Source organism: Lepidochelys kempii, chromosome 7 (genome assembly GCF_965140285.1).
Source record: "Lepidochelys kempii isolate rLepKem1 chromosome 7, rLepKem1.hap1, whole genome shotgun sequence".
Taxonomy (NCBI): Eukaryota; Metazoa; Chordata; order Testudines; family Cheloniidae; genus Lepidochelys; species Lepidochelys kempii.
Window position 1 is genome coordinate 85,841,784 of NC_136386.1, and position 27,893 is coordinate 85,869,676.

General features: G+C 43.7%; 1 protein-coding gene across 1 annotated transcript; it reads left to right on the forward strand.

Annotated features, from left to right (window-relative positions):
* Nucleotides 1-993: 993 nt before the first annotated feature.
* OIT3 (oncoprotein induced transcript 3) lies at nucleotides 994-27,435 on the forward strand. Its single transcript, XM_073354927.2, has 9 exons — nucleotides 994-1,057; nucleotides 4,809-5,183; nucleotides 7,389-7,499; nucleotides 10,545-10,667; nucleotides 12,969-13,091; nucleotides 19,111-19,271; nucleotides 20,788-21,203; nucleotides 25,463-25,562; nucleotides 27,253-27,435. Exons 1-9 carry the CDS (start codon nucleotides 994-996, stop codon nucleotides 27,433-27,435), a joined length of 1,656 nt encoding a protein of 551 aa, XP_073211028.1.
* The last annotated feature ends 458 nt before the right edge of the window (nucleotides 27,436-27,893 follow it).

Consider the following 27,893-nt stretch of genomic DNA (forward strand, 5'->3'; position numbering starts at 1 on the left):
CTCACAAACTGCAGAACACACAATCGTGACTTTCACAGACACCAACTTGGCTTCAACCATTGACTAACAGGTTAAAAAGGCGCATTGCAAAATAAAATGATTTTTGCTGAAGTACATTCAGTATAAAAAGAGGGTCAAGGCAGGTCCACTGTCCACTAACGACCTGTTGATAGTACCTTCAGGTAGTAAAGCGGTCTTCAGAGGGTTAAGTGGATTCCCCCGCCCCTTTCCTGTTTAGTCGGTGGGTGTTTTCCCCCACTCTGTTTGCTATGTAGCTGAATGAAGCAGCATGTTCCCAGCCTGCAGTACTTACTGTAAGTAGCATGTTTCTTGTGCAGACTGAACAGACTCTGTACAAAACTCGTGACGCAGGTGGTCAGGATATTTGCTCTCTAGTGGAAAGTGTCCCTTGTGGGACACCTCTCTTCCCTTTGACTGATGTTCCCATTACAGCAATGCTCCATCCTGGACAGTCTCTGCAGGAGAGGTTTAGTTTCATCCTTCCTTCCACTGCCTCCTCCAGTTAAAACTTTCCAATTGTCTGTCATTAACTGGAGGGAGCGTAATGAGCACCATGAAGTCATATGACTTGTGGAAGGAGCCGAGATAACAGCTAGCACCAATCTGCCCTTCTCTTCCAGCCTTCCAGGATGTCCGGGTGTCTCCTCCATTAGAATTCCCCTTCAGATAAGATACTAGAGGTGTCACTGCAAGAAAACAATACGGGATGAGTTTAAAAACAAGATTGGTCAGTAAAGGGCAGCGCTGCTGTGTGCAGGTCAAGGCTGAAGTTGTGCCCAGCATCCCCTCAGCCTCTTCCTCTGATAAACCCTCCAATAACGCGAGCGCCACTGCACTTCCCAGAGCCTGGGGTCAAAACACGCACACCATTAGGAGAGGCAGTGGAGAGAAGGACAGTGAGGCCAGAGGGAGTGGAAGCAGGCAGTCACAGGGAGTTTTTGCTCAGGTGCAACTTTTACGTGGTTGAGTGGGATGTTCCAGTACTTGTTTTTCTCCTTCTGTATCTATGTCCAGTTACAGCCAATATCTTCAGTGGGTGAGTAACCGCAAGTGGCACTGCTTTTAGGAGTATCTGTGTGCATGGTATGTTGGGACTTAGGCTGGGAAGCCTTGTGCTCCTTTTGGATAAAAGAGTGGTAGATTCAGGCATCAGTATTAGAAATATCTTGAGGAGTTTTACAACCTCCTGTTCTACACAGAGAGTCCTTTCTGTCAGAGTGTTTGGACCCTGGCTAAACAGGCAACATCTCCACTTATTTATAGTTAAAAGCTGGGGAAATTTTAATATTCATTAATGGTGGGGACTCTCTTTTGACTAGGGTGGGCAGGTACTGTGCTAGTTGCTCACATGATCGAGCAACACAGCTCAGTTCGGAGAACTACAGCATCCCTGCTGTTCCATTACTACACTTCTTGGAGCAGAAACTGCCACTTACGCAAAACATACAGGATTGAGCTTTATCCAGAATGTCAGACTCATGAACGCTTATTAGATCATGAGCTATGTAATTATATATGTTACAGTGCACAAACAAACACTAGTAGTATCAGTAAGGTTACAAATGGAAATGCTTAAATGAAAGTTAACGTTCTCCTAGCATTAAGTTGGCCATGCTATTTCCAAAAGCACTCAGCAAAGCTAATGGAAGGGGTGCGTGAAGGGGTGGGGGTGGAAATGAAACGTAAAAATGTAGCAGTTTTGATTTTAAAAATTTGAATGACTTTTTCACATTTTTTGTGAACTTTTTTTTTAATTCCCCCACCAAAAAAAAAAAAAAAAAGTTTTCCACCAGCGGCAGTGTCCAAAAGAACTGGCATTTAGAACTGCACCTGATGAGGCAGTAGCTGCAGGATCTTGCCCCTATGTTTGTCTGCAAATAGCTGTATTAGTCTTCAGTGTTCTCAGGGCTAAGGAATATTTTAGTCACTGTTGTCCCCTCCTGCTTGAAACTGCTCACAGTCTGGGTGGGGGGGTGTTGTTTCACTTGAGCTGCTTCATCAGTCTGGAGTTCCCCCCTTCTCTCTCTCCAAGTCCCTGCATTGTTTCATTCTCTAAATCTCGCCTTTAAAACCTTTCTTATTTGTTTAGCTAATGACAAGCTCTCTGTGGCAAGTGGTTTCTTATCCCATCTATGAAAGACATTATATAGAAGCGAATTGCATTGTATATATCTTCAGTGCTGCTAAGTTGGGAAGTGGACAGGGGATTCCTCACTTTGCCACCTTTTTGTTGCTAACACAGAGCTTTTAATCTTGGACAGTAACCCATCCTAAACCCAAAACAAGAAAGTCATTGAAACTAAAGCATTAAGGAGAAAGGCCAGGTAAGTGGGAAAGAGGCTATTTCAGTTGTATCTGTTCTGGATACAGGAATAGCCTAGTTCTTCCATGAAATTAGTTCATTCTGCTGGTAAGAGAAGACAGGATTGGGACACCTTAAATATGGTGGGTCCAAGTCTGTCCTTGTTAGGGGGGTAAAATAATCTCTTTGAGAATACTGGCTTTAAAAGGGTGACATCTCTGGGAAAGAGAAATGCATAGTGAGTCTCTTCAGAGATCTGAGATGCCTAATGATGGCTTCCCTCTGCAGTCCTCGTCAGGGCTAAGGAATACACATTGTGTAGCAAGTTTTCTGTTAAATCTGTTCTTCTGCTCATCACTTAAAAACAATGGTACCAAAGCTTCTTTAAAAGTTTTCCTCCATGATCCAAACCTGATCTCCTAGAGCTCCCTCTCATAGCTTTGCAGCCCTCTAATGGCTTCTGCAGCTGCGTTTTTTTTTTCTTTTTTTTCTGTTTTACTGAACTCAAAGCCAAATGAGACACATCCGTGGTTGCAGATGGTGTAAGGATGTTTAGTGCAAGATTCCTTTAAGAGTCTCCTTGTATTATAGGAAGGTTCAAGATAGCATTTCAGTGACAGAAACAGGTATTTACAGAGGATACAGTTAAATTAGACAATCTTTAAACCATTCCTCAAAGCACTTATAGTTCCCATTTCAGAGCAAGTGAAGCAATGATAAATACTGTACTGTACAAAGACAGTATCTAGAACATTTTATTTAAAAAAATAGTTAATTTTGAATGGCATCTTTCATATAAACTGCATCACACCATTCTTTAGAACTAAGTTAAATAATAAATAGCAGAGAGAGGAAGTATAGAATATATGAAAGAAGTATATTAAAGAGAGAGAGAGAGAGACCGTGTATTCTACTTGGATGGGATGTGCTTAATCAGAATGACTGGCTTTATTAGTCTAATGCTACTGAAGGTAATGAATTCTCCTTAGTCAGGACAATATTAGCATACATTCTGCTTACAGAGGACAAATCTAGTCATGGTTAGTGGTAGTTAACTAGGTGTTAATATATTGCGAAAATCTAAGTTCCAATCTTTTAGTCTAGAAACAGACTAAATGCAGGAAAGATGAAAATACACTGAATATTTTTGTTCATGTATTTTCAATGGTACGGTATTCTTCCATTTTAGTTATGTTGCGCACGCACACCTCCCACTGAAGTCAGTAGATGCTGGTTCCCAGCATGTCCCAGTTCAGAGCACTGCACTCAGTAGGTTTTGAGGTGACATATGAAGAGAGGTGATAGGAAGGCTGTTTTAGATGGCAGCTGAAGGTGGTCAGACCAACCATAATGAATGTATTGAGTCAGAGGAGGGGGAGTTTTAAAGGGCAGAAGAAATAATGAAAACCAGTTTCTTGGGGTAGACTGGGGCAAGTCCACACTGGTCTTTAAATGCCAGGGACCTGATTTTTTCCACTGCCTCGCCCCTTGTGTAGTAATTTACACTAAGCAAAGTGCGTGCAAAAACCCTAGCAAGTCAACATGGTAGCCCTTTGCACTGGTATACAGTACAAGGCTACACAAGGGGGCGGGTGATGGAGAGCTAATCTAAAAACAGCAGTTTGAACTGCCTGAAGAGGGTTTACAGTTATACTGGATTCTAATGACTCTTGTGTAGGTTCTGGGCCAGATCCATAGCCAAGATAACAGGCAGATATTTTCCATTTGTAGAACTGTAACATGAATATGTTCACCACCTATCTATTGCTTGCATTCTAACAGCTACTTCTAGTGATGATTTCTGACTTCTATCCATAGAAAACTAGTACTCGACAAAAAGTGAACTGTGCTATTGTTGAATGCTTTTTATGGATTTTATAAATGCCTCAAAATCCACTTGGAACTCGGTCCTCCTCCTCCTCCTCCTGAAGTCTGGGGGAGAATTAGAATTGACTCCAATGGGTCAGACACTTATGTGGCCCCAGAAAATGGATGAATGCCAAAGAACTGATGCTATGCAAGGCATTTCAATTATACTTAAATAATAGATTCATGGGGTGTCTGATCCACTTGATGTTCCCTGCAAGCTTAGTCACCGGTCAGAACTTGAATTTGCGAAAATGTTTTCCACTGGTTCACTTCGTTCTGCTATGCTCCAGGTACCCATTATATAGTAGTTATTCTGCAAGTCATTCTTACTGTCATATAACGTTTTATGTGCTTGAATGCTCCTTTACATTGCTTGTTTTTAAAGGAATTAATTAAGTTGAACTTTCAGAATACTTCATTCCTCTGAGTTTCTGGTAAATGGGACAATCACTTTACCATTATCATTCTGTCTCCTCTGGGATCTCTGTCCATTAAGAAGATTCTGCTATATCAGGAATGGAAAAATAATTATTTTCTGGTTTCTACAGTTACCTGTCAGTAAACATGGTTTGATTATCACTGGGTTCTCCCTCTTCTCTCTTATCATACGACTCAGCCCTGGACCCTTGCTCTGCCTATATCAGCCTGAATGAGCCTTGGAGGAACACTGATCACCAGATAAATGGTTCCCGTGACCAGCCTACATGCGATAGCCACATTGATGGGGAGTGGTACCGCTTCACTGGCATGGCTGGCGATGCCATGCCTACCTTCTGCATCCCAGAGAACCACTGCGGGACCCATGCCCCCATCTGGCTAAATGGCAGCCACCCTAGGGAGTTGGATGGCATTGTCCAAAGACAAGCCTGTGCGAGTTTCAGTGGGAACTGTTGCCTTTGGAACACCACGATTGATGTTAAGGCATGTCCCGGCGGGTATTATGTCTACCGCTTAACCAAGCCTAGTGTCTGCTTCCATGTGTACTGTGGGCGTAAGTAACCATGAGAGTCTTTTCTTTTCTTTGACAATCTCTTTATTCTTCTCTGAGTGACAACTGTGGTGGGGGTTTCCCCTCTCTGGTAGTTCCTAACTCCCACCCCTTGCCTTGGGGTGGGGAATCCTCCTACGGATATTGGGGAGGCAGGAATGCATCCAGAAATAACTCCAACCCCTTTATCAGAAAACAAACAGTCCAAGTGCCCCTCCAACATTAGTCTCTTAATCATAGTGCTGCAGTATGGTGCCAGCCCACAGTGGCCACGCAAGACAGGCTGCTCCCTGGGTCTTTCCCCAAGCCCTGACCTCAGACTCTGGCAGGAAATCCTATGGCCTGTGTTATACAGAAGGTGATTGATTAGACCACAGTGGTCCCTTCTGGTCTATAGACTAGATGATCACAGTGGTCTGTTCCGGCCTCAGAATCTGTCAATGGCATTTCCATCCTCCAGCAGGAGGAGAGCTGGCAGCAGAAAGCAGGGGTAGGGCTTCCTGCCAGCTCTCAAGTAAAGGAGGGTTCTGGGGCCAGAGGGCTGGGCCTTTCACACTGTTGATATGTGAAGTGAGGACTCCACAATGACAGTGCTGCAAAACAGTTGAAAAGTGGGGGAGTTCCCTTGTGCCTAGAAATTAGATACCTAAAGAACATAAGAGAGCAAGGAAAGCCCAGGCTATGAAAACAACACCAGCCCAGCTCCTATGACTAGGGCCCTACCAAATTAACGCCATGAAAAACGCATCATGGACTGTGAAATCTGGTCTCCACCATGAGTTCTAGCCTTTTGTATATTTTTACCCTATACTATACAGATTTCACAGGGGAGACCAGTGTTTCTCAAACTGGGGTTCCCAACCCAAAAGAAGGTTGCAGGGTGTGTTTGCTTGAATTGCAAGGTTGTTGTAGGAGGGATGGGGTATTGCCACCCTTACTTCTGAGCTACCTTCAGAGCTGGCTGGAAAGTGGCGGCTGCTGGCCAGGTGCCCAGCTCTGAAGGCAACACCGTCAGCAGCAGCGCAGAAGTCGGGGTGGCAATGGGCAGCCGGAGAGTGGTGGCTGCTGTGCAAGGGCCCAGCTCTGAAGGCAGCAGTGGAGAAGTAAGGGTGGCAATGCCATACCAGGGCACCCTGACGTCTGTGCTGCTGCTGGCAGCAGCGCTGCCTTCAGAGCTGGGCTCCCAGCCAACAGCTGCCGCTCTCCGGCCGCCCAGCTCTGAAGGCAGCGCTGTCACCAGCAGCAGCACAGACGTCAGGGTGGCAATACCGTGATACCCCCTACAATAACCTTGCGACACCCACTCCCCACTACCCCATTTTGGATCAGGACCCCTGCAACTACAACACCATGAAATTTCAGATTTAAATATCTGAAATCATGAAATTTATGATTTTTAAAATATTATGACCATAAAATTGATCAAAATGGACCATGAATTTGGTAGGGCCCTACCTATGACTTTTGCAGAACTGGGCCGAGGTCTGAATTGACAACAGAATCCAGAAACATTCATGATTTTGGGTGAGTTCCAGATTCTGTGGGACAATTTCAACTACTTAATTTATAACTTTAAAAAGTCTCTGTTTTCTCCATGTAATCAAATCCATAAACCTACTAGTTGTTCGGTCATCCACAAAGTCTTCCAGGAAAAACAGGGAGGTTTGGTACCTGAATTTTTCATATAAATACCTAAATAAAAAGCAGGAAAAACTCCTTTGGCCTAGAAGATGTCTCTATATCTGTGAGAGACGATGACTGATTTCTTTTCTTCTTGCACAAAAGCTTGTCAGACTGATGCAGCATAAACTGTAGGCTTGTTTATTTTAGAAAAGTTGCAACTGTTTCACTAAATCAGTTTTAAATCTGTCTAGTTAAACTAGTGCCAATCTCTAATGTAGACATACTTAAAATGGTTTAACCCTCACTTAAACCGGTTTAGATTGTGTGGGTAAATTACCAAAACTAGATTTGAATAGGTAAATTAAGATAGTCCAAATTAAATGAGTTTTAAACCAGTTTAAATGTCTATACATTAGAAGTTTAAACAGATCAATTCAAAATTGATTTAATTAGACCAGTGCTTTTCTAGGCTGGGCTTGTAATTTATCAGTTTAGCTGAGAACATGAAACTCATAGCACTAATGGTAGAACTCGTTGTCTAGATTCTCAGTATTCTAGATGAACAGTGCTCTTGTCATTCTGTAGATTTCTATGATATCTGTGATGTGGTGGATTGCCATGGCTCCTGCTTGGATACTGGAGACTGCATGTGTTCCTTGGGGACGACACTGGGACCTGATGGACAGACCTGTCTTGGTAAGGGCAGGAACAGAGGGGCATAGGAAATGTGAGGAGAGACCAGCTAGAGAAAGGGACTAAACAAGTTACTGACATTTCCTTTCTGTTCCTTTAGTTACTCATCTCCCAGTTAATTGCTTAAAAAAAGTGGGGGGGGGGGGCGGAGGGCGAGATATGTTTGGGACTAATTTTACCCCTTGTTGCTTGTAACAAGTCTACATTGTTTGCAGGTCAATGATCTCACCTTTGGAGTTTTCCACCATTAACTCAGCACCTGAATGACCATTATCCTGGTGTCCCTGAGACCATGTAGTTACTGAGGGTGAATCTGTGTTCTCTGTGGACCAGCAGTTGGTTTAAAGAAGAGCTAATCAGAGGGCAGCAGCTTTGCTGTCAGTGATGATTTGCTTTGGAAGGTCACTGCTCATTCATATTCAACAATAGGCTCAGTGTCTGCCATGAGAGGCTTTTCCTTCACGGCTCTGTGAGATTCCTCACTTCTCCAAACAGTTGCATTCACTGTCACAGTGCTACGTGCTAAGATTGGTGATGCTGACAATGTTACTGTCCTTGCAGGGCCCTATCCAGGGCTTGGGACATAGTATCTTCAAATCACCTGTTGGACTTTCTGTCTCTGCAAATGTAGCTTGGAGGCAGAGAGACTGTGCTTGATAATCTGTGATCAATGGGTAAGAGTTCCCAGACCTAGGTGGCATGGGGCTGGTACTTTTTCAGTGGAGGGGCCTCACTCGGGAACTTTCTTCCTCTTCTGGCCCACCAGAATCTGAGTCTGTTGGCCTTCAGGACTAGTGGTGAGATCTGTCTCTGCTCCCGGGCTTTTTCGTTATGGTCTGATTATGGTGGAGAAGGGATTAGGCATAATGATGGATGTGAAAGTTGAATGATGACTGAGTCTTTTCCAGTATTGTCATTAGTCTGCAAAATATGTGTGGATTTTTATCTTTTTAATATTTCTTGTGTCCATAGACTATGTGGTGTGCACTTTTATCAATTAAAACTTAAACCCGTGATAAATACCTGGTGGTAAAAAATTGATCAAATAGCTGGTGCTCTCTTCTGATCTTCACACTGTCAGACAGAGGTGTTGTTTTTTCTCACTGAATTGAGCATTGGAGAAAGGTGCTGGGCTGACAGCCCTGCAGACTGATTCCCTTTATATGTCCACAGAACAGCAGCGCAAATTTCCTCACATTGCCTCGCCAATATGCTTTCAATCCGAAGCTGTGGGAGATCAGCTCTATACAGGAGAGAACTGCTGGCTTCTTTGCTGACACTGATAATTGTCAGAGTGGGTTTTGCATTGTAAATATCTGTTCACTACTGGACTGAGGCCATCAGGCCATTTCACTGAAGTCACTGAACATTCAGAAGATGGTAATAACTTCATCCCTGCTGACATGGGCTGGAGTTCACCAGTGACCTCAAAGTGAAAGTATGTGTACCCCATTACTAATCCCATGAGCCACTGAGGTCTAGAACTAAACAGCAGCATCTGGGAATTCTGTCTTGCACTGAACTAGACTGACTTATGCAATATACTACAGATGTTATATATATATATGTTGAATCCCAGTTTTGAACTGCTGATCCTGCAGTTCTTTTCAGTTTTCTTAAATTAAATACATTCACCTGCAAACTAAATTATGAGTTTGAGTTAGGATTTAGGCTTAGTTTAGGATTTTGCCATAAACCAACCTATCTTAGTGGGTTAATAATACTATTTACACACTTACTTTTCACCTCTTGGAGACCTTGAGTCAATCCCAGATTGTCATAGCTGAAACTACAGTCCGTCAACCTCGTCCCTGAAGTGACACCTGTCTTCATAAAATCCCCATGTTGACTGTCTCTGCTTTGATAAGCAGAACTAGAGTACCAGCGAGAGAGTATTAAAGTCTGTGGGCAGAATTTTGTGGAATTACAAGACTAGATTTAAAGTGTCTCTGGCTGAATAACGTTGAAAGTGTACAGCCTTGAGTAGAGCCGTTAAAAGAACTCAGCACAGCCTTTTCCTGCTTTAGGTCTATCTCTAGCCACCCCAATCATCCCTCATTTTCATAAACACTAAATTTCAACCCAAAGCATTAAAAAGAAAGAAAGAGAGAATTTGGTCAACATGTCTTATCTCTGTGAAAAGCAGTATCTCTGTGCCTCCTAAATTCACTCAACATTTTCCTTAAAGGGTAAAGGATGGGTTGCAGCTTATGCCTTCAGCTAAAAACATCAAGCTTGTATCACTTGTGGAAGTAGATTATGGCACCAGCTACCAACTGATTGTGTAGGGCATGTGAGGACTAGTATTACCTAAAAGAACTCCTCTCTGTACGGTCTTTTAAAACTACATTTCTCTTATTTTTAGCTTCTGTCACCCAATAAATAATAACTAGCAACCTGTGTAGAGAAAATCCAAGCTTCGCTGATGGATAACCTTGTCATTTTACCTCGACTTAGAAAAATTGTCACTCTTGTGGCCTGCCAGCAATCCCTCCCCTCGCCCGCCCCCTCCCCCCCGCCCCCTTTAATGTGTTCATTGCATGCAGGCAAAGAGTAAATCAAGTTTAAAGAACCAGGATTCCCTATAAACAGTGAGCCTTTCCGCTCAAAAGGGAAGAGAAACTACAGGCTTCAGGGGTAGTTCTAAAATGGGAAAAATTAGGAGGAATTCCTGGGGCTCAGCCAAGGGATTCAAAGGCAACCTTTACTTTTCCATCCCCTCTCAAATAGTTAACCCATACCCTCTGGGGAAGTTGCGTACTGTCATCCTCCCCATGAAATAGTTTGTGTGCATGTCACTGTCTGTGACCTGTTTTTCCTTTATATTCAGCCTTGTTCCTAAGGCAGACTCAGAGTAGCAGAGGTGTTCACTGCAGTCAGTGGCAATGACCCCTGTTATGTGTTAAGGGTATTGATTCTTAGACCTAGCTCGTGTGAGTTGGCCAGAAAATAAAGTCCAATTTCTTATCAGCAGCCATGTGCTTCAGACCCATTTTACAGGCTGTGTGTTGCAAAATTATGTATTATTTCAGTATTTGCTTCCCGTAGATGAGAATGAATGTGAACAGGATAATGGAGGTTGCAGTGAGTTTTGCGTGAATCTGAAGAACTCCTATCGCTGCGAATGTGGAATAGGGCGCACGCTGGGAAAGGATGGTAAAACCTGTGAAGGTGAGTTAAAAGGCAAAAGGATGAAGGTACCAGCATGGAATTACAGCTCTGAATAGCACCTTCTACAGTCATACTCCCATAAAGTTACATCAATCATTACATTATTTTCCTGCATAAATATTATCCCACAGTACTTGGTCAGTCATGGCATTTTTCAGCTGGTGTGAAATTCACTTGTGTTACTGTTGTACTTGCCAGTAATTTTACTCCTGAAACACTTAGAAGAGAGCGGTGAAGAGGCTCCTTCCCACTCTTCCAGTATTGTTTCCAATAAAAACATACATTTGTATTTTTGAACCAGTTTTTTATTTGTTGCTAGCCGACATAAGTGGCTTTTATCTTCATAAAGAGAAAAAAGGGAGGATGGAGATAACCTTGAAACACGACCTAAGTGCAAATCATGTAGTGATGGGACCTTACCAGCACAGCTGTCAGCTGCTCTGTGCATGACCCCTCTCACCATCACCCCATACAGTGATGAAGGAATGGAAACAAAATGATGAGGCATGGGACAGGGCAATAGGGACCCATGTGTAGGGGATAAGCAGGATTTTGTATTGCCATAATCTGGCAAAAGATGATCTACGGATGGAATTGGTAGGTGGGAAAGATCAGTTAGTCCCAGTTATGGTTGAGAGTTGTGGGGGTTTTTTTGTTTGTTTGGTTTTTTTACTCTGCTGAAGCTCCCCCTACAATCCTAAACTTCACTCACAGTTCTAGAGAGTAGCTATACATGTGCTGAAACAACTGGCAGAGAAATAGATAGATACAAATATGTTGTCATTGTGATTCAGAATTAACACCCTGTTGAGATGTATGAGGAACAGTTCAAATCTCTCTTAGAGGTACTGGCTAATTTGTGCCCTCAGTTCACCCATTAAACTGCATTAAAATCAGTGGGGTTGTACAGCTGTAAGCTGAGGTTAAACCCTCATCAGGAACACTTTTTGTTTGCAAACACACATGTTCTAAACTATTTTTGTGTGAATGGTTTAGTTCTGTAGACCCACCAAACAAATACTAGTAAAATGCACTACTTAGTATAGGTTCAGGAGGACCCTTCTTTCCTAAAAAGCTAAAAAAAATCCAATACAATGCAAGTTTTACACCTTTTAAACCTTTGCATCCGATGAAGTGAGCTGTAGCTCACGAAAGCTTATGCTCAAATAAATTGGTTAGTCTCTAAGGTGCCACAAGTACTCCTTTTCTTTTTACCTTTTAAATTGTAATTGGATCACATTTTTAGTCAGCAAACAAGGGAAAATTCATAAACTTTTACTAGTGCCCTGTTAAACTCAGAGAGTAATAGCAAACGTGTGAAATCTGACAAACTGGAGTGACTGCTAACATTGCAAATGCTTTTTCGATTTGGTTTCCACAAAATTTTCTTGAAGTAAAATCTCACCCAGTTATTACCCCCAAAGCTCTAATCTAGTCAAAATGCTCTTCATACAGCCAGAAATATACTCAAGTAAGATGCATAACAGACATTTAGTGTTTCTTTCTGTAGGAAAAGTATAAAATTAAAGAATTAAAGTGAGCTCAAGGTTGATTAAGGAAATATATATGTGTTGTAAAGAAAGGCCCTGACTAGCAAGTAGAGGGGAAGGCCTTGAAAATAGTAAGTGGTAAGGCCAGAAGGAATAAAGTAGGGAGGATGGCTGGTTCAAAGAATAACTAATAAGATAAGGGGAAGTTTCTAAAAAGAAGCCCTCTAACCAGTAGGGGTGACTGCAGATGGTTTTAAATCAAAGAGAATCTGTCTTAAAGTGAGCTAACACTCCCCTTCCCCAGGCCACACACCAGTTGTCAAGCCTGTGTGAACCCAGGTACAATGGGAAAACTGTTGGACATCAAAAAGAAGGGGAGGAATGGCCTTGGGAAGAAAGGAGATTGTAAATCTTATCCGGATTAAGACTGTACATAAGGGTGAATTGTCTCAAACTGTTTTTTAGCTGAAGTCAGTAATTGGCAATGACATCCTTTTTTGTTAAAGGATGTAAAAAGTCAGTTCTTAACAGATTCATTGCTAATACCTGCCTGACCATGCTGGAGCCGACCAACATGGGTCTGAGCACCTTTGGGTTTGGCTCATTTATAAGTATCTTGATCAAATGCTTATAAATGTTTTGTTACTGTTTGGATATAGTAAATAGCTTCTTATTTAGGCTTTTTTAAGGCATGTTTCAAGGAACTGCATAAGACTTTGGATTTAAGAAAGGAATTTATGGTTAAATTGGTGTTTATATTAGTGTTAATATTTCAAACATTATTAATAATTCCAAACACTTTCTCTCTTAGAAATTGAAGGTTGCCACAATAACAATGGAGGCTGCAGCCACACCTGTATTGCAGTGGAGGACACATACCAGTGTGAGTGCCCAAGGGGGCTTCTTCTGTCAGAGGACAACCACAGCTGCCAAGGTAGGTGCAATAAAGATCACTTGCTAGAGAGCCAGTACTGTGTGGCCAACCGAGGGCAATGTAGGTAAAGTAGGGAAGCACCCTTAGATCTTTAATCCATTGGAGCTAACGTGCATCTTGAAGGGGACACTCCTTGGCTTTTGCTCATAATGCCTCTGCTCACCCACCCTCGCCAGCTGGGGAACGTGTTGTGTAGTCAAGCATCTAGCATGAAAGTAGGTTAGGGGTTTAACAGGGTAAATGGTGCCTCTTCTGAGATTTTATTTTATTTTATTTTCTATTTTACAATGGTGCCAATTAGTGTCAGATGTCAAGGGCATTTTGAGAAGGAATTCAGCATTTTAAAGAACAAGCAGCCTTACTTTATTAAATTCAGTCAAACATATGGTCACATACGTAGTTTATGGAGTAAAGCAGGTATTTAACAGAACCTTTTTATAACTGCAGAAATAAAAGCTTTTATTGCATCTAATCAAGCTTATGGTGATGTAATGAACTGTGGAAGACTTGCACAGAAACCGGAAGCAGTTTGTCGGTATCATAGCAATAGTTATACATGTAGCCATCCCTTTCAGCGTAATTCATGGTGTCGTATCATCTGCAATTTTTTAAAAAGAGAGTCGAGCCAAAGAAATGTTTATATTTTTTAAAGTAATTTTCCCCTCCCATTTATTGTATTCCTGCTACAGTTTGAAACTGAAATGCTTTTTTCCTCCTGGACATACACAAACCCTATGTACAAGTAGGAACATTGTGAATCATAATTTATCAATTATTTGTATTGTGGTAGCCCCTAGGAGACCCAATTATGGACCCCATTGCACTAGGTGCTGTACAAAAAAATGGCCCTTGCCCCCAAAGACAGACAGCCTCAGGGAGCACAAGGAAACCGTGAGACAATATTGATCAGCATGATAGGCAGTAGTCCTGGGCTAGGTTCCTTGTAAGCCGGGCGGCCACGCAGCAGCCTATTTAGCGCTACGCGGGCACTCAGAGAACCCACCCGGGGACCTGCTGTAGCTGGGGGAGGGGTGCCCCTCCACCAGCCGCAACCTATCCCGACCCCCAGCTGGCCAGGAGAGGCAGCTCCAGGTCAGGGCTGGGTTCAAGCCAGGGGAGGGACACCCCGGCAGGTCCGGGCCCTGGAAGAGTTGGAGTTGGGCCGTCCCTCCCCCAGCCCCAACCTAGCCCAGCACACAACTGGCCAGGGGAGGAGCGGCCCGTACCTGCCATGGCCGGAGCGCGCCTCTCCCAACCCCAACTCTGCCACGGCCCAGACCTGCCGAGGCCGCGGCACCCCTCCCCTGGCCCAATTCTGGTGGGGCTCCCCTCTTCTAGCCCAAATTCTGCCACGGCCTGGACCCGCTGGGATGCCCCTCCCCTGGCCTGGACCTGACAGGGCTGGGGGAGGAGTGCCTATCCTGCAGTTCCAGCCCTGGAGCTACCTCTCCCCGCCCCAGCCCAGGTAGGGCTGTGGGGAGAGAGAGCTGGGGGAGTCCTTTCTCCCCACCATAGCCCCGGAGCATCCTCCTGCACCCCAAACATCCCTGCCCCCACCCCAGAGCCTCCACCCCAACTCTCTGCCGCACCCTGAGCCTCTCATCCCTGGCCCCACCCCAACCCTCTGCCCCAGCCTTGAGCCCTGTCATAACCATACAGCTAAGGGTAGCCTAGAATTCCTCCTTACCTGTAAGGGCTTAAGAAGCTCAAATAACCTGGTTGGCACCTGACCAAAAGGACCAATGGGGAAAGAAGATACTTTCAAATCTTGGGCAGGGGGAAGGCTTTGTTTTTGTGTGTTCTCTTGGGAAGCAAAGATGCATCAGGTCAGAAAACTCCTTCTCTTATAAACCATCCTAAAAGTCTGTCATATTACAAAAGTTGTAAGTAAAAGCCAGGCAAGGCGTGTTAGATTATCTTTTGTTTTGCTTGTGAATTTTTCCTTTGCTGGAGGGAGGTTTATTCCTGTTTTTTGTAACTTTGAAACTAAGCGTAGAGGGAGTTCTGCTGTGTTTTTGAATCTTTTGTTACCCTGTAAAGTTATTTTCCATCCTGATTTTACAGAGGTGACTTTTACCTTTTTTTTTTTTTTTTTTTAAATAAAATGCTTCTTTTAAGAACCTGACTGATTTCTCTATTGTCCTAAGACCCAAGGGTTTGGGTCTGTGATCACTTTGTAACCAATTGGTTAGGATATTATTCTCAAGCCTCCCCAGGAAAGGGGGTGTAAGGGCTTGGGGGGGATATTCTGGGGGAATAGGAACTCCAAGTGGTCCTTTCCCTGATTCTTTGTTAAATCACTTGGTGATGGCAGCATACCCTCCAAGGGCAAAGAATTTGTGCCTTGAGGAAGTTTTAACCTAAGCTGGTAGAAATAAGCTTTCATGCGGGTCCCCACATCTGTACCCTGGAGTTCAGAGTGGGGGGGAACCCTGACATGGTGGCAGCGGTGGGCCCTCATCCCCTGAACCCAACCCTCTGCCTCAGCCTTGAGCCCCTACTCCCCGGACCCATCCCAGAGCCCACACCCCCAGCCAGAGCCCTCACACCCCTGCACCCCAATCCTCTGCCCCAGCCCTGAGCCCCCTCCCACACTCCAAACCCCTCTATTCCACCCCCACCACATGAATTTTGTTATGTGCACCAATATGAAGGTGATGTGTCACACCTCATCTCCATATTGGTGCACATAACAAAATTCATTCCGCACATGGGTGGGAAAAATTAGAGGGAACATTGGTCTTGGAACACAGCGCTGCCAGCATTGTAAGTAGTATATGGATTAGACCTCACGTAAGCTGAATTGGATGACTCAAGTGCTTAAAACACCAGCAGCTCATCTACGTTAGGGTTCAAGATTTGTTAACATTGGTGAAATTGAACCAGTACTGTCAATACTGGGACAGCTTTTCGAAAAATTTCTCTAACATAGGCAAGGTTACATTCTTACTTTACTCAGGGGGTGCTCATCAGTAATGAGTTGTTGGCATTGCTTTTTTTTTTTTTTAAGTCTTTTTACCAGTGGGTGATGAGTTAATTTGGATCCAAAGCTGATTTATTGATAGTAGTGAAACCTGTTCTAATTTTAAGTGTTCTCCAGATTCATGGATTCCCACATAGTCTAGAATACACAGAAGCCTGCACAGCCCTAGCCCAGAACTCAGGTGGTAAAGATTTTCTTCTCCTCTCTCCTCAGTATTTCAAGGTAACAGCATTAAAAAATAGAGATGTGCCAAAACCAAAACCCTGAACTTTGAAGAAATGCAACCTGGATCCAAACTCTCTTGCTTTGGCCTATCTCAGTTTAAAAGCATTAGGCTTTCTCATTTGTCAAAGGGTTAATTGAAAGTATTAATAAAAGTCCTAAAGTAAGGCTGAGTTCATCAGTTCTGCAAAGTGTTAGCTTTCTGGCAGACTATGGAAATGGTTTCACGGTGCCCCTGTAGAATCTTGAAAATAACATTTGTCCTTTGTTTTGTCCTGTGCTGTTTGACACACATTGATTATTTCTCACCCTCTTGTCTTTCTAACAGAGCAGGAGCTCTATGACATTTTCTTTTTGTTTAATTCCACTTCCCCCTTAGTGATGACAGTTAGAGAGCACACAGCTCTGGGAAGACTGCATGTTTGACACATCACACCAAAAATGATGGATTTTAATAAAACTATTATTCTCTATAATGGCTTGGTGAGTGTTAAAAATATTGCCACTGATACAGCATAAATGTTCACTTGGGGGAAAAGTTACACTTCAGTGATGCTTGTTGTATCCCAGATCCAAGGAGCTTGGCATTAGAGAGGCAAACCTTGTGGAGTGAGAAGTGTTGAATTCTTTTTCTGAGTTGCCTGAGTTTGCCAAATTAATGGATTTGCAAAATGTTTTGTCCTGTAATTTAAAACTAAGTAATTCCAAAATTCTGTATCTTTTCTAGCTAAGTGGGGAAATCTGGGCTATGCATAAGAAGCAGAAAGCCTCCCCCAAAATTGAGTGGGTTCCCTATGTACAGGGTGTGTGTGTGTGTATATATATATATATATATATATAGCATTTATTTTTTAATAAAAAATATTTTCTCCCATACACACTTCTTTTTAACAGTCTTTCTCTATCCCGTTTTCACTCTGCTCCATCTCTGCTCATCTTTCCCCAGTTTCTCTTTAATAGAATTCAGACTCAGAAATGTTCAAGTTGAATTTTCAAATCCCAGACGTCCAAGTGGCTTGGAATGAAGCAGAATGAGTTTGCTAATCATTACCAAATGTATTGCATTAAATATTGATTCTAATGGTCTTTCTGAACACATCCATTCTGGCTGGACATCTATACAGAACGAATTAAGCCCTCCCAAAGTCTTGTTATATAGCATGTTCTGGGACTTATATACAACTTGAGATAGATACTTCAAGGATGGTTCTGTTTGGGTTGTTACAAAGTCCTTGCCAGTAACATTACAGGGGTCCTCCCAGGACATTACACTGTTAATGATATCGTCCAGGCCTGGACTAAATAAGAGTAATTTGAAAAACAATAATTAAGCTCTTCCCACAAAAAACTTCAATCTCTTCAATTCTGTCTTCTGCTGCTGGTCCAGCCAGGATGGAAATTGTTTCAGTTGCTTGGTTCCAGTGTGCCATGTGGAGAATTTGGGGGTAATCATGGATTGGAGCAGTGAGAAAATTTGAGGTGTGGACAGGACATAAAATGAAATGCGGGGAAGAGCAAAACCTCTCCATATTCCACAGTAACTTAAAACACCCTGAAATGAAAAGGGATGAGGAAGATAATGTGATACGATGCTTTGGCTAAAATGCTTAGTGTTAGTCTGGAGAAGAATAGAGTAAAAATCACTTGTATTGAATAGTCATAACTGAACAAAAGGACAAAGACCTCTACTGGATCCCAGCAATGCAGGAGATGCACATTAAATGCAGCTCTCAGACTCCTGGCTACAGATTTGCCCCACAAAGAGGAAAAACTGCTCTTTGGGGCATCTAAAAAGCTGAAATCTGAAATATTCAACTCCCCTGTCTGGGCAGAGATCAAAACAAAGTGTCTGTAGGCCAATAAAAGGCCATTTCAGGAAACACTGGAAATGGGAGTTGTCAGGGTTTCCTCCCCACTCTGAACTCTAGGGTACAGATGTGGGGATCCGTATGAAAAAAAACCTAAGCTTATGTTCACCAGCTTAGGTTAAAACCTTTCCCAAGGCACAAATTTCACCTTGTCTTTGAACAGTATGCTGCCACCAGCAAGTGATTTAGACAAAGAACAGGGAAAGGACCACTTGGAGTTCCTATTTCCCCAAAATATCCCCCCAAACTCTTACACCCCCTTTCCTGGGGAGGCTTGAGAATAAAACAAGATGAGCATAAACCAGCCTTGGATTTTTAAGACCCAAAAAACCCAATCAGATTCTTAAAAACCAGAACTTTATTAGAAGAACAAAAAAAAGATAAGAGAACAACTCTGTAAGATCAGAATGGAAGATAATCTTACAGGCAGTCAGATTCAAAACATTAAGTTACTGAAAGACACAAAAACAGGAATACACATTTCCTCCAGCACAGCGAATTTCACAAACCAAAACAAAGAAAACCTAATGCATTTTCTAGCTAGATTACTTACTAACTTTACAGGAGTTGGAGGGCTTGCATCTTTGATCTGTTCCTGGCAGAGGTATCACACAGACAGACAAAAGCCTTTTCCCCCCACTCCAGATTTGAAAGTATCTTGTCCCCTCATTGGTCATTTTGGGTCAGGTGCCAGCCAGATTACCTGAGCTTCTTAACCCTTTACAGGTAAAAGGACTTTGCCTCTGGCCAGGAGGGATTTTATAGCACTGTATACAGAAAGGTGGTTACCCTTCCATTTATATTTATGACAGGAGTGAAGGGCGGCCTGATCACAAATAGGACATGTGCTCTCCCCTGCATTCCCAGTAATGGTATGCAGAGTCCTTCCCCACCTCACTTGGCAGATTTGCTGTGCTGATCATTATGCTGGGGGGTTTTCTTGCAGTTCCAGTGCTGTGCAAGTCCACCTCCGTCGAGGTGAGCATCCCCAAGGATCTGGTTGGAGGGCTGGATCTTTCTCTCATCAATGCTTCCTGCAAAGGAGTATCCAATGGCACTCATGTCAACATCAACTTCTCTTTGAAGTCCTGTGGCACTGTTGTAGATGTATGTATCCTCATCACCATCAACTGTGTCATCATCATTGTTCTCATTACATGCATAGGGACTGGGGATAGGTGTAGGGTCAGCTAGGGCCCAATCCTGCAGTCCTCATTTACATGAGTAGCTGTACTGAGGTTACTAAGACGATTGATATGGGGAAGTGCTGCAGGACTGGACCCTCAGTAAATGTTAATACCCTTCCAGCTTTGGATGCATCATGTGAGTCATGAACCCAAACTCTTAACTGACTGAGCTGTGTGGTTATCCAGTTCAGCTGCATTTCATAAAGTTTCTTATTGCACAGGTAGAACCTGTCTCGGCCAGTCTGATTTCTAAGCTCCTAGTGGCCGTTTTATGAGATGAATACCAAGCATTTAAGTTCTTTTTGGGAGACAAATGAAGAAAATACTGGCTATGTGCATATCCTCTATGGATACTTGAGTATTCCTACACACTTCCTCTCAACTATTCACCCATCATATCATAGAAGGCCCCAGCAGGGCAGGCCCCATCCCTTTTCCAAGGAGGAATGGATTGAAGGGTACTCCCTCTCTCTGGAGTCCGACTACCCTCTTTCCTTAGCAGTTTCAGCTCAGGAGGAGAGGAACTGGGACAGGAATCGAGCTGCACGTTAGGCTATACTTCAATGATCACAGTAGAGAACATAAGGGAGCAATTTCAGCTCAGAATGATGGGTAGGTGAAAGAGCCATGGAGGGCCCATCTTTCACAATGTCTGGTTTTATTTGTGTGTGCGTATTTTTTGCTTGAAATGGTGGAATTAGCAGGCATTTTCTAGGGATTTTAGCCACAAATTACTGTGTGGCAGCTTCAGTGACAGCATATTTTCCTGCTACCATGCAAACAACCTCAGCCCAGGCCTGGACGGGCCACCAAACTCTACGCATGAGGATTTGTTCCATTTCCCTTATTGGCTCAGTCCTAGTAATGTACATTTGGAAGTACTGAGGACTGAACTGAGACCACTAAATTCAGTTCAGTTAGGGCCTCTGAGTGGGCTTGACCTTGGTCCTTGAGGGAAAGGCCAGTTTTTATGCTCTGTCACTCCATAGCTGACTCATTTGCAGAAATGCAGTCAGAAGGGAACGCAGGAGGAGTGTCCCCATTACTGGCAATTTCTCAGGAGCCAAAGGGCTACACCTATCGCAGTGTGAATAGTGTAGCCGATTGCATGGCCTTGGCCTCATTTGTCATACAGAGCTCCAGTCCATGGAGACGACATGTCCAAGCATAATGTTTGGATCCAAGTGTCCCACTGCACCCAGATAGTGTCCATGAGCCCTACTAAAGATGAGGGTGACTGTGGTTGTAGCATATAATTTTATTAGCTGCCGTTTGTTAGAGCAGGAATAGCAAGAGAAACCCAATCTCTGGCTTTTGTATCCAAAATCAAACAGATTTTAAAAAATAAAGGTCCTGTTTGATGCCTGATGTTTCCAGTTTCTTCGTGTTGTGATGATCTTCCCCCCCACTTCCCACCTCCCTTTGTTGTGCTGCAGGTTGTAAATGATAAAATCATTGCTACCAATCTGGTGACTGGCTTGCCCAAGCAGACACCTGGCAGTAATGGGGACATCATCGTCCGTACCAGCAAGCTGCTGATCCCTGTGACCTGTGAGTTCCCCCGTCAGTACACCATCTCTGAGGGCTACGTCCCCAACCTGAAGAACTCCCCTCTGGAAATCATGAGCCGCAACCGGGGCATCTTCCCCTTTACCCTCGAGATCTTCAAAGACAAAGAGTTTGACGAGCCCTACAGGGATTCTCTCCCCACCCTCAAGCTTCGCGACTCGCTGTATTTTGGGATCGAGCCCGTGGTGCACGTGAGTGGGCTAGAGACACTGGTAGAGAGCTGCTTCGCCACCCCAACCTCAAAAATTGATGAGATCCTGAAGTACTACTTAATTCAAGATGGGCAAGTGTCACAATTTTACTTCCCTTGTCTGTCTGATATTTAACCCCAATACCATTTGCCATCTGGGTCACAGGTACATAGAGGAAACAGAAAACACCATCACTCCTCAACCGACAGGAAAAATCTAGACTACTGGTCAAGGCATGTTCAGAGTAACTGCCATCAGCCATTGCTACCAGTGCAAAACCACCCATGTAGTAAAAAGTCTGGAGGGACCAAAAAGAAGGCAGCATAAGTGACTGTTACATATTGTTGTATATCTGTCTCCGTAACTTGGCCCCTGTAGAAAAGACATGTGACCCTCTTTGTGTGTCAGCTGGTGACCAAACACTAAAGCTTACTTAACCAATGAGTTGAATCCTACTACGGTGGCTAGATTTGTTCTGTGTGCAGCTAAGCCTGTGGAACCAAATCTCTTTATATTCCATTAGCAGTCATTTTTACCCTATGAGCCAAAAGTTCCACTTCTAGGAGCTTTGCTGAGCTCATTTCACATCTTACACCTGCCATCTAACGGTCTGTCTCTGGCTATCACTAGAGACACAGTGGGCTACAGATCACTTAAATATGGGGGCAATTTTCTGGCAATTGACAGTGGGTCAAGTCCTCAGGGGGATGTTAATAAAAAGCTTAGAGCAGACCTTCGAGGTCTGTAAAGGGACATCTAATAATGATTTTGGTACAAGAGTTTCCAAGTAGGTTTGCTGAGTGTTCTGATGTTTCATAAGATGGTCCCAGCTTTGACAGGATTGTCACATGTCCTGACATCTTTAGAATCATTTTAGTGTTAACATGATGTTGTCATGTTTTGATGCTGTCTCAGGATGTTTGCATTGTGGTGTTGCCAGTCAGAATGGCATTGCAACATCATAATGACATAATGCAAATTTTACAGTATTGTGAAGGTTGTGTGTATGACTCAGGGGAGAGAGTCCAGTAAAAGTAATATCCAAGATGCATTCAGCCACTAGTTCAGGGACTCTGCTAATTAGTTAAGTCTCTAATTTAGTGTCTGCCCATCAGCTGGCAAAGATAACAGTGGTTTATACAATATTCCTTCAGCAGCCAGCTTAAGTCATCCACCATGACAGTTAAGGAGGCAAAAGTTTAATGGGCTGCTGTTTTAAAAGTAGCAGGGAGGCTTTGGGTTGGGTATTTTTTTGTTTTGTTTTTGTGTTTTACTTCAATCTCTCTAACTTTAATGAACTATTACTGCAGCAGTGTGTAGGGCTTCTCTCTCAGTAACCAATGGTGAGCTACACCTTGCCACTTGTACACTGTGCTTGATGCATCAGTTGCACTTAAGTCATTTATGCACTTGTACTTCTGTGCTTTATGCACCAAATCATAATGGAATAACTTGTTTATCAGATCTCCTCGCAATGACTTTGGGCACTTGTATTCTTGGGGCTCCAAACATCCATTAATCACCAACACTTGAGAACATTACTGAAAATGGTCAGAATTGGAAAAAGGAGGAACATGAACTGAATGGGGAGAAAGGAGAATTGAATGGTGAGGTCTCAAATCCATTACAGCAGCAGATTTGCACTTGACTATGATGGCTCCAGGGGGTTCCTCCTGTAAGCAGTCGCTGGCATTTCCTCCTCAGAGGAAGGAGGTACCCCCAACCCCTCTGCTATTTTTATACTCTACAGGACAGCAAAACTTTACAGAAAAGATTTGATATTCAGTGTGGTGGAACAGACACCATTCTGACTTCACTCTGTATAGTCATAGAATCATAGAATATCAGGGTTGGAAGGGACCCCAGACGGTCATCTAGTCCAACCCCCTGCTCGAAGCAGGACCAATTCCCAGTTAAATCATCCCAGCCAGGGCTTAGTCCTGTCAAGATTACTATTACCTATCAAATGACTCTGCATGGGCACACTACATACTGTTTTAGCTGCTCTTGCAGCAATTGAAAAGTAAAATTCATAGACTATACCAGTGATTAGCCCATGCTAAAAAATGTTTGTTCTTGCTCAAAATAGTACTCAATTCACCATCCCTGAATCTACCCATACACAAAATCCCAAGGATAAAATACCCGCTTTTTAATTAGTTTAGCTAACTAACCACCATCAGGTCTGCAAGGCAACTGTGGCATAGAAATTATTTAATAAAATACTGTATAAGGACATGAAATACTTTTAGGGAGTATCCTTCCCTTACTTATTTTTCACCACCCCAAATCCCCCAGCTGACAAGTGCTGAAGTTTCCGTACTTTGGAGTAGGGTGACTAGACAGCAAGTGTGAAAAATTTGGACAGGGGGTGAGGGGTAATAGGAGCCTATATAAGAAAAAGACCCAAAAATCGGGACTGGACCTATAGAATTGGGACACCTGGTTACCCTACTTTGGAGCCCACTACCTCACTTCTGGAAGGAGTTGCTCAAGATAATGAAAGGGGCTGCCTCCCTTCAGAAGCTGAGTGCACCTAGACTGACTACTGGGGGATTAACTCAGACCTATGGGAACATCTGAATATTGCTTTTTGCAGATGCATATTAATTTACAAATTTCCCCTGGATTCCTATCTTTGTATTAGCCTCGTGGGCAGTTCTAGGAGTTCTAAATTCATATTGTAAACCAGACACTTAGACCATTTGTTGAGAAAGGCCTGAAATAAAACAAGTGATGAACTAAATAACACTGATTTTTACAAATTTTTATTTACCTCTTTTCCTCACCCCGCCCCCTTCAGTCAGACAAACTGATCATTCCAACAGTTATATAGTGTAATGCATGCTATTGTATCCACTTTATGCAGAACCCTACTAGAGTTAGCAACATTCTGCAGGCTGAGGAACCTAACTGGCTGAATATCCCAAAGGTTTTTAAATGAACATTTGTGCGTAAACAGAATTATTTTTTTTTCTTTTTCATAAATGAATACACTATACTGTGTAATCGTTTCCAACAATTCATCAAATATTTCTACTGCGGCTGTCTGTTAAAAGTAAGGCTATAGTATTTCAAGTTTTGTTCCTCTACCCTCCACCATTTCCATCACAACCTCTTTTATAACAGGCAAAATCCACATTCCTGAGATTAGTTTGCAGAAGGGAACATGTTGTGTTGTAATGCCGTACAACAATAGAGTAGAATTTTTGCCTTTTTAAATTGGCAGGGCATTGTAATAATCGACAAGAACTTTTATTAAATAAAAATTGTTACATGTTTCTTTTTGTTAGTTCTATATCTAGCTCTAAACTGTTATATAGTTCAGCCTCCAAATTTAAGTTCTGTAAAAACAATTAACCATTCTCCTGTAGTGTTCATAGAAATATAGGGCTGGAAGGGACCTCAAGAGATCTTCTAGTCCAGTCAGCCCGCAGTGCTGAGGCAGGACCAAATATACCTAGACTATCCCTGAGCGGTTTTTGTCTAACCTGTTCTTAAAAGACTCCCATGACAGGGGTGGGATTCCACAACCTCCTGGGAAGCCTATTCCAGTACTTAACTATCCTTATAGTTAGAAAGGTTTTCCTAATATCTAATCTCAATCTCCCTCACTGCAGATTCAGTTTATTACTTCTTGTCCTGCCTTCAGTGGGTGTGGAGAACAATTGATCACCATTTTCTTTGTACCAGCTCTTAACATATTTGAATACTGTTATCAGGTCCCCTTTCTGTCTTCCTGTGAACCCTAATACAAACATATTGTCCTAGAGCATGAGAATCTGAATGTGAAATTGGCTAGACATGGAGAAGTTGATCAGTGTAATTTCACAGGCTAAACTGAAGAAATGCAAAAAGTAAACAAAAGCATAAATGGTGAAAAGTACATGCTTTGGTTTTAATGAGCTAAGAAATTTTAGTAACACCGATAAGGACACTTACTTTTAAAGTAAATGATTTTTATCTTCCCAGTGTCCCTTTAATTATGACATTATATTTCTTTAAATAATTCAGCAAATATCTTCATCTGTACATCTCTATTGATCATTGCAGATTCTGGTGCCCAGAAAGGTGAACTGAGGATAAACTTGATTGCAATTCTCTGGCAAATCTTCCGGTTGTGGGTGTGCACAGCATTATTAGTTGGGCTCATTCTGCCAGTTGTCTTTGCTGCAGAGCTGGGCTGGAGATGCTATCAGTCACAATTGTTGTTTTTCCTCTTCATTCTTGAATGTTCTGCCGTGGCCAAAGACAATAATATGGATGGTAACTAGGTGACTAAGTATGTTGGGGTACTTTTCCCCCCCACCTCTGTGAAAGCTATTAAAACTTCTCCCTCTGCTTTCTTCAGCTGTGTTTCTGATGACTCTGTGAAACAATACACATCAAAGGATCATCTTGCCAAGCACTTCCAGGTCCCTGTGTTCAAGTTTGTGGGTAAAGACAACAAGGTGAGCTCAAAACAAAACTGCTTCTGAGGCAGACATTGAACCAGCCCGTAACTGGCTTGGGAGACTGTCCATGGGGGAGTGACTAGTGGGAGGGACACAAATGGGGCCCCAGCTAAAGGGGGGCATGTCCCATCTCCCCACGCGACCCCCTCACGTGACTCATCCCAGCCCAGGGGGTCCTGCGCTCTTCCCGTCCCCTCCCGATCCCACGTTTCCTCACGGGGGGAGACTCTGCTCCAGTCCTCCTGGCATGTGTGGAGCCACGCACTAATGCACTCTCCCAGGCGGCCTCTGGCCACGCTGCCCACCTGGGATGCTGCCTGGTGCGGCACGCAGCGGCTGCTCTCTCCCAGGCAGCCTACAGCCACGCTGCCTGCCTGGCAAGCAGCATGGCCAGAGGCTGCCTGGGAGAGTGCAGCCACTGCACACCGCACCAGGCAGTGTGGCCGGAAGAGGAGAGGCTCTGGCCCTGTCTCTTCTCTTCCAGCTCTGGCCCTGCCCCTTCATCTCCTTGGCTGCTCGCCTTGCCCCACCCCGGCATTTTGGGGAGGGTCATGTGACCCTTCCTCCTTCCTGCCCCCCCGGGTCGCCATTGCATGGGGCTGATTCTTTGCGCGCGTAGTGTTACAGTAGTAGTAGAGAGTCGGGGATAGGAATTGCCATACCAGAACAGATGGATGGTCTGCCTAATCCAGTATGCTGTTTCCTTTAAGAGCCTAGATCAGGTGCTTTTAGAGGAAAGTGCAGGGTGGGGCAAGTTGTGCAATACCGTGGCTCAATTTCTTCCTAACAGCAGAAAGCAATTAGCTCAGGCCTGAAGCATGAAGATTCATAGCTCCTGTAACTGGTGTCCTACCTAGTGTAGTATAACTGCAGATTCTGCTGTATCTTATTCTTGTGTCTACACCTGTTTGAATTTCATTAGGCTGTTCTCAGCAGAATCAGGTTCAAAATTCAACCTTACCTGCATGCACAAAAATGCAGGACGTCCTGCTCACTACTCAGAGGGGACTCTACTGTCATCTGGGGCATAGGGAGCTGCCATTCTATCACTCCATCTTCCTCACTATCTAGAAATGACAGCTGCCACTCACATCCTCCTTCCATGGTCTCCCACAGTCTCCTGTCCCCCTCACTCTACACTGACCTGTTTGCCATATTTCCCTCCCTATCCCCTCACAGCCTCCTACTCCTCCCAGCTCATGCCACATCCCACTGCCCTGTCTCCCTCTGCCTTATGCTCCCCCAACCCGATTCCTCATAATTTCCTGTTCTGTTTCCTAACAAACTCTCCCTTATGAGTATTGCCCCTTCAGTTTCATTCCCAGCACCTCCACATTCTCTTGCCCCTGCCTGCCCCTTACATGGTGACTAAGGGAGCCACCGTCTTCTCTGAGCTCAGTTAGGCTACAGAGTCACTGGAAACCACAAGTAGGGCAGCCATTTTTGCTCGGAGCCCCCTCATTTTCTCCTCTAACAGTTAAAGGGACATGGCAGTGAGGGCGGCCTGTGGCTTCAGTCCCTTTAGTAATGGGAGATGGTGTCCATCTTGGATAAGGACAATATTTTTCAAGTTTGGGATAGAAATGAAATCGCCTACATATTGTGAGAGCTGGCAGCACTGCTTATGTGAAAGCCAGCCCCCTGGTTCTTCACACTGCCATCTCCCTGCCTTGTCACAATCCTGCAGGAAGTGTTCTTGCACTGCCGCATCCTTGTGTGTGGCGTGCTGGATGAGAGGTCTCGCTGTGCCCAGGGGTGTCGGAGACGAATGCGCAGGTCAGCTGGGATGGAGGAAGAGGAGGAGGAAACCAGTCACATGGCAAACCATATCCTGACAGGTGGCCCCATTAGAATTGACATGGATGAGTAGCACTCTCTCACCATCACCAGTGTATTACCCAAGAACCTGCCCTCCCTCCCTCCCTACTGATGTTTTGTTGCATGGGTCTTTGATGATGTGAAAAAAGGTGTTTGGTAAAGCCCTGCATGAGCCTATTATCTTGTTTCATAACAGCCTGGCAGTTATTTACTTTTGTGAAGCTATATTAGACACAAGAGGCAGCCACTCCATATGTAATCTGATCAGCTGTGTAATACAACTGTGCCTGCATTTCTGTCAATTAAAGGGAGATATTTCAGTCATAGGCCCAAAATGTTACCTGCCTTCATTTTTCTGATCTGTTTGCGAACTTCACAATGTTTAAACACATTTTGAACCATGTCGCTAATGCTTTGTTTTCCAAGGACAATACAAACAGTGCCAGGGGAGCCCAACACACGTAGCGAACAACTCCTGTGGGAAGGCTGTGTGTGCAGTGAGTAGGTGGA

Bases quoted from the DNA above. Each gene is read 5' to 3' on its own strand.
- OIT3 (XM_073354927.2), top strand. From the start codon at position 994: ATGTTCCAGTACTTGTTTTTCTCCTTCTGTATCTATGTCCAGTTACAG. The intron at 1,058-4,808 runs GTGAGTAACCGC...CATACGACTCAG, and splicing joins ACAGCCAATATCTTCAGTGG to CCCTGGACCCTTGCTCTGCC. The intron at 19,272-20,787 runs GTATGTATCCTC...GTTGTGCTGCAG, and splicing joins CCTGTGGCACTGTTGTAGAT to GTTGTAAATGATAAAATCAT.